This window comes from Panthera tigris, chromosome E2, assembly GCF_018350195.1.
Source record: "Panthera tigris isolate Pti1 chromosome E2, P.tigris_Pti1_mat1.1, whole genome shotgun sequence".
Taxonomy (NCBI): domain Eukaryota; kingdom Metazoa; phylum Chordata; class Mammalia; order Carnivora; family Felidae; genus Panthera; species Panthera tigris.
In genome coordinates this window covers 1645386-1652844 of record NC_056674.1, presented here as the reverse complement: position 1 = coordinate 1652844, position 7459 = coordinate 1645386, and the positions used below count along the sequence as shown (strand labels likewise).

The 7459-nt window shown below is 45.4% G+C and overlaps 1 protein-coding gene and 1 pseudogene across 1 annotated transcript in view; one reads left to right on the top strand and one right to left on the bottom strand.

The window, feature by feature from the left end:
- Positions 1-2853: 2853 nt before the first annotated feature.
- The window catches only part of DUXA (double homeobox A), a 30106-nt gene continuing 25500 nt past the window's right edge, over positions 2854-7459 (bottom strand). Inside the window, exon 6 of the mRNA XM_042969985.1 lies at positions 2854-2955. Coding sequence (XP_042825919.1) covers positions 2854-2955 — 102 coding nt within the window. The remainder of the gene's footprint in view (positions 2956-7459) is intronic.
- LOC122234227 lies at positions 5641-6233 on the top strand (annotated as a pseudogene).

Genomic DNA, 7459 nt, shown 5'->3' with positions numbered 1-7459 from the left:
TCAGGTGTATCTTAGGATAAGGGGAGGCAGCTGTGATGCTCCAGGAGCTGGCATAAACTGGATGGGACTTTGGGCTCGTTTTCTTGAGTGAGGAAGCAGGGCCTTGCTTTTTCCCAGGCTAGATCCATATCAGTTGACCCTGAGCCCAGGCTTCTGTAGAAACAACTAGTGATTTGTGAGCGGGGTCTGAAAAGGCTCAATAGCTGACTGGGCGGGGGGACGTTCCCTAAAAACCAAGATTAATACTTTCTTCTAGTTTTAGCCTCATTAACCCATGGGGCATGGTTTCAGTTTTGCTGTGATAAAGACAGGTTTACATTATTATACTTTCTAACCTACAATACCGTCGAATAAATAGATGCTACTTTTGGAGGAGCACATCTTTAAAGTTGACAAGATGCTACCAATGTCATGTTGAGTGAAATAGGTAACAAAACACTTTGTAGATCTGCACCATTCAATAGGGTAACTGCTAGCCACATGCGACTATATACATTTGAATTAAAATAAGTTAAATTTAAAAGGCAGTTCCTCTGGGGCACCTGGGTGGCTCAATCGGTTGGGCGTCTGACTTCAGCTCAGGTCATGATCTCACAGGTCCGTGGGTTCGAGCCCCACATCGGGCTCTGCGCTGACAGCTCAGAGCCTGGAGATTCCTTCGGATTCTGTGTGTGTGTCTCTCTCTCTACCCCTCCCCCACTCGTGCTCTGTCTCTGTCTCAAAAATAAGTAAACATTAAAAAAAATTTTTTTAATGCAGTTCCTCTGTCGTACTGGCCATACCATATTTCTACTACTCAGTAGTCAGCTGTGGCCCGCGGCTGTTATATTGGACAACACCAATGTAGAATATTTCCATCAGTGCAGAAATTTCTATTGGATTGTACTGACCTAGAACGTGAACTTATTTACAAATAAAGTACAGCCAACATCTTCATGTGTATGTGTATACATCAGTTAAAGGTTTTCCATCTAGTATATAAGTTCTTTACTTTTAATTTTTATGGAATGCAACTATTAACTAGGCATGAAATTTTAGAATATTTAAAATTACCACACTCGGGTGCCTGGGTGGCTCAGTCGGTTAAACATCCGACTTCGGCTCAGGTCATGATCTCACGGGCCGTGAGTTCGAGCCCGGCGTCGGGCTCTGTGCTGACAGCTCAGAGCCTGGAGCCTGCTTCAGATTCTGTGTCTCCCTCTCTCTCTCTGTCCCTCCCCCACTCTTGCTGTGTCTCTCTTGCTCCCAAAAATAAACATTAAAAAAATTAAAAATAAGTAAAAAATCAAGCAGAGAAAGACAAATCCCATGATTTCACTCACACGTAGAATTTAAGAAACAAAACAAATGAACAAAGGGAAAAAGGCAAGCCAAGAAACAACAGACTCTTAAATACAGGGAACAAACTGTTTATTACCAGAGGGGAGGCAGCGGGGGCGGGGGGGATGAAATAGGGGAAGGGGATTAAGAGCACACTTCTTATGAGCACTGAATAATGTAAAGAATTGATGAATCGCTGAATTGTACCCCTGAAACTAATAACACTGTATGTTAACTATAATGGAATTAAAAAATAAATAAATCATTGGCCATTGGCAATTGACTCAACTTTCATCCCCTCTCTCCTTCTTAGAGGTTCAGGAGGATTGAAAATGCCAATCCTCTAATTTCTGTCATCACAGGAAACTCCAAAAGTTTCAGAAGCTCTGTGCTGGGAAGGGGGATGAAGACAAAGTAAATGTCTCTTATTAAAAAGCACAACTGGGACGCCCAGCTGGTTCCATTAGTGGAGCGTGTGACTCTTGATCTCAGAGTTGTGAGTTCAAGCCCCATGTTGAGTGTAGAGATTACTTAAAAACAAAATCTTTCTTAAAAATCACAATGACTATGATGCTTGAAAAATGATATTAATAAGTTTATTCTCGTTGTCTTCAAGATCCACTGAACTCTGGATCCAGGATCGGCCGATAGGGTGTGGCACCATGTGTCTGTCTCCGCCTCCTAAAGTCCTGTTGAGTGTCTCCGGCAGGCTCAGCTCTGGAAAAGCTGAGGTATATTTAGGAAAACATGTTTCCAAGACAAGTGAGAGAAATGTAGAGCCCAGGCTGAAGATATCAAATACACTGAATGTCTCTGTCTATCTTGCTCTGGCTCTGGAAAAATAAGACAGCTGATAGAAAGACTGGGGCCATTTTGTGTAGCTTCTATGCCTAAGGAGGAAAGAAAAATGGAAGAAGCCAGTTTGTACATTCAAACATGGAAGTAAACTCGTTCCCGCCTTTCTAGTCCGGTGTGGAACTTACTACCTCCTGGGAAAGCCATGCGCTAGCCGGCCTTTGGCAGAACAAACCTAAGGACTGATTCCTCCATTATTTCAACCATACCTTCCACAAAGTCAACAGATTGTTTACTATGTACCAGGTACCGGGAAGACATCGATTAAAAAGAGAGAGAGAATGTGTTTTGTTCGAGTAGTCTTCATGCCCAGCACAGAACCCAATGTGGGGCTTGAACTCATGACCCTGAGATCAAGACCTGAGCTGGGTTCAAGAGTTGGAGGCTCAACTGAGCCACTCAGACACCCCCCCCAAATTCACATTCTAACGGGGTTTATGGGCTCCAGCTAGAAAGTGGCCAGTGGAATTCTTTTGGGGGACCACTGACTCGGGAAGAGTCTTCAGGAACTATAACTAATCCCCTTACTCCATGGAGTCTGATAAGGCACTTGAGTAGGAGGTATCCCAAGAGATGGTTGGAGTTGACTCCATCATGTGGAAGGACTGGGCACTCAGGAGGCTCTGCTCGGTGAGCCAACATGAGAACAACAGGGTGATTACCTTGAACTCTCTCATCTCAGAGATCCTGTTCCTGGTCTTGTCTCTGTTCTAAGTCTCCATCATCAGGTTCGCTTTTTCTCTGGGCATGGAATCTGGATCTCCGATTTTGAAACCAAATCTAAGTGGGTAAAACATCAAGAATTAATTCAATCAAATGATGTCATGCAAGCTTCACCATTGCTTTCACCAGGCAAAAGGAAGAGAGAGGGGGTTGGTTCTAGGCCTAATTCCAAAATCACCAGCCTTCCATATGACAGCTAGGACGGTCTATCAAGTCTGAAGATAAAGCCCAAAATTCAGAACCTCACACCTAGTGCCTTCATGATAGGTTTCAAATCCTTAAGTCCCCACGGTCGCCTCATTACCAGTGCTGGTTTTCCCTAAAGTGCCATGCCTATACTGACACTCTTCCCTCTGCCTGGAATTCTTTTCCCATCTTTTTTTTCCTTCCTCTTCAAAAGGCTTATGTTTCTTCCATGACCCAGGATAGTATATTGTCTGTCTAGGGAGATATTTTTCATCCCACAAGACATAATTGTTACCCCTTGCCTCTGCCCATAAGTTACACACATACATGCACATTATATATATATATCTCAAGTATATGTATATATTATTTATAATAACTTTAGAAAAACGTATATGTATTTATATACTACGCACACACACACACACACACACTCACATTCCACAACTACTGCTTTTGGTTTTCACAGAGGTTGCAAATAGAATAGGCACAGATCTGGAGTCCAAAAACCAGGCTTTGGAAAAGTCACGTAATACCATGAAAACTTTCATGTCCTTCCTGAAGGTATAGACCGCTCTGCAGGTGAATGATTGTTTTGGAGGAACTGCACATATGCAACCCCGTGTTCGGTTTCTACACCTGAATCATAAATTTTCTCCATCTGCCTTGCTTGTGGTACCTATGAGAACCAGTGCCCTGTTGATAAAGTCACTCAGAGATTTCTCATTATTTCTGCACCTACCAAGATCTATTTTTTTAAATGTTTATTTTGAGAGAGAGAGAGCAGGGGAGGGGCAGAGAGAGAGGGAGAGAGAAAATCCTAAGCAGGTGCCCCTCTGTCAGTGCAGAGCCCTACACGGGGCTTGATCTCACAAACCACGAGATCATGACCTGAGCCAAAATCAAGAGTCGGACACTTAGCTGACTGAGGCACCCAGGTGCCCCACAATATCTGGAATTTAAGGAAAAATATATTCAGCTTTGAATTCTGAGGAGAAAACTAGCCCAAAGAATATTGGAATGGCCACATTAGGACAAGATTAGCTTCGTACTTCATCACCAGCTTCTGTTTTCTTCTCTCCCAACCCACACGCTCCTTCAGAATCACACCAAACCATTTACTCAAAAAAATCAGTCTTCCATTTATATCCATCTTCTCCATAGAATCTCCCAACCCTCACCGAGGCACATCCTCCTCTAGAACCCAATCCTCCTGCTGGATAACACCAAGATTAGCCATCCATCCAAGCTAGACCCACCGCGTCTTCCTCGTTATCTCATCTCTTTCCCTCTCCACGCCACCCCTGTCCTCCACACCCCATCTATGCATTGCTATCAGTCTGTGTCCGTGCTGTTTCTCACACAGCACTCATTTGCATGTCTCAGCCTCCTTGACTTTTCACTGATTGTCAAACTTACGTCCTGTTTCCATAGTGGAGTCCATTCTTCACTGGAAGAAGAGGAGCTATTTCAAACTGTAACTAGAGCATGCTTTCTCCTCTGTCTTAATTCTTTGAGCATGTCTCTACCACACAAACGATAAAATATAAACTCTTATAGCAAGTATTTCCAAGTGTCTAATCCACTTCAAGACTTTTGAGCTCTGCTCAGCATACGGGGGTTAATCAGAGGTGGGCCCCCTATCACAGCTCACAGGCTAACGGAAGATGGTGTCCACAAAACCCGAACACAACAGCTTAATCAACCGGTCACAACTGGTCTAGACTTGAGGCCTCCTTAAGTATATTTATGTCACCCTAGTTCACCAGCCCATAGACAGTTCACAATGTTCTGGAAGCCACAGGACTGCTGCTAGGAATCCAGTCTACCACAACTGCTGCCCTTATGAACCCCCTCTCTTCTGGTCTTCCCCCATAGGATCTCTCTCTGCTTTGCAAGCCCCAGATCAAGTTTTCCTCCGTGAAACTGTTTCTGACCAAACACCAAACACATTGTTTGCTCCTATTTGTCTAGGAGGTAAATTTGTGTGACATTTAATCATACTATTGGAATTATCAGATTACTGGAAAGAACACTGTATTTTTTTTTTAGTATTTATTTATTTTGAGAGAGAAAGAGAATGAGTGGGGGAGGGGCAGAGGGAGAGAGAGAATCCCAAGCAGGTTCCTTGCTGTCAGCAGAGTCAACCTGGGCTCGATCTCATGACCCAAGGCAAAATCAAGACTCAGATGCTTAACTGACTGAGCCACCCAGGCACCCAAGGAGCACTGGTCTAAATACACACACAGAGCACACCAGTCTGACAGAATTCTATTCCATCTGGATCCTACATTTCTCTGGGTTAAATGTTAAATCTCTAAATTAGACATAATAATTCCAACCTCATGGGATAATTAGAAAGGCTGAAAACTGTGATAGATATAAAGACTTTAGGCAAATAAATGCCTGGCTCGTATTGCATCTAAAGAAACATTCCTGCCTTCATTCAACAAATTATTACTCCTTGTGGCAGGCGCTATGCAGAAGACAAAGAGTAGAAAACAATCCCTTCCTCAGTCGCTGCTCTCCAAATCCCACTGCAGCCATTTGGCCATAATGCGAAAGCGCAAGATGCAGAACCCCAAGCAACAGCTCCCCCTGCCAGAGCAGGAGGAAAGAAACCAGAAATGAGAAGGACGGGAGTCCCATTAGACCACCTGGCCTTCTGGCCAATGGAAAGCTTGATGACCCCAATCAGCTCCTCATGGAGGTCCTCCGGAATCAAGAAGACCAATGACTCCACAATGCTGAGTGCCCCACCTCCTCCCCTGGGCAGAGGCCCAATTCGGGGAGGCCCAGGCCCCAGATGAGGCCCAAATCGTTGTGGTTGGTTGGGGGAGGGCGTGGGCAATGCTGAACCTTGTTCTCCCAGACCAGGCCGTGGGAGTCCCTCCAGGGGAGGCTTCCAACAAAGAGCAGAGAAACTCTTGAAGCTCAGAAGCTGGTCTCTTATCAAGAATACCTCCCTGCCCAAGGATGGACTCCAGGTTATGGAAGACAAACCCAACTGCCCTGTATGCAGACACTTTGCCAAAAAGGGCCAGTGTCAATATGAGGACCTCTGTGTCTTCTATCACCCAGGTATCAACAGACCACCCTGTGAGACTGTATCTTCCCATCCAGGCGGGGAGGAGCCGCCTGTGACCTGAAGGCCACATAGTCCCCTGTGGCTCTGTGACGGCTACTTTGAAGCTGTTCCACCCACCACCCTCAGTCAGTGACACCCACCCCCCCCTTTTGGTCCAGAGTTGTGTGTCATCACTGGTGCCCAGTATGTGGTCTTTCTTCTGATCCAGCCTCCAGAGACTCATGTTCAGGACCCCATCTTTGTTCCCTTCATCTGCCTCCTGGGTCATCGTCCCCTGTGCCAGCCGGCTGCTCTACAGGAAACCTCTTTGGCGCTGTTGCTTGGGCACCTGTCCACCCAGCCCCCAGTACTGCCCTCGATTCCCAGGAGCAGTTTTCTATCATTCCCTCCTTCCAGCTGCTTGTTTTATGTCCTTTTTACGTGACACCCTCTGCCCCCAGTGTTGCCAGCGGCTCTGCGAAATTCACCAGGTTGTGTGACCTGGGGTCAAGTCTGAATGACAGGTGGAGTTACCAGTGAAAGGCCATTCTCCTTGCTTTTGGATTTTGCAGTTTCTGTGTGTCAGCAGCATGATCCCCACCACTCTGGTCTGTGATCCCTGTGCTTATGAAACTGTGCATCCCTTTGTAGCCTTTTTCAATGTGGTTGGTCTCTTTTTGACGTCCTAATGCTAGAGTTGAGCTTTTCTGCCAAAATGAGTGAGGCTCTTGGTGACCTCTAGACTTCCTGTAACCTCTCAACATGGGAGAATTGTAGAACTTTCCACAAGACTGACTCCCTGGTCCTCCCCATTCTTCTCCTGGTGTCAGTTCTTCTGGGTTTGACACAAGATTTTGAGGTGTTCTCTAAAGCCTCTGGTGGGCTACCCTATTCTCCTCTCCAGCCCACTTTACTTAGACTAAGTCACTGCAAGGCCACCAGACTTTTTGACTGAATTCTGTGAATCTCCACCCAGCCAACCTTAGGATGGAACCTGGGCAGTACTGTTGCCTTCTTCCAACCTTCTTCCCTGACATCCCTGGCACTGGTTGCTTTCTGTGAAAATAACAGCAGACAGGTTCGGTTTTCAACCTGTCCTGAGGAAATGCATCAGGAGTGTGGGCAAGAAGGAGGGAAGAGGGCCATTGCAGAACTGAGAAAGAATTTTTAAAAATATTTTTAATATCAGTAATAAATGCAGTGAAAATAAAGAAAGAAAGAAAACAAAAAATAAAACACTGGTTACAGCAAGAAAGAACTGAAGGGGGTGAGATAGCTGGCCCTAGGGCAACCAGATGGAGGGGCGCC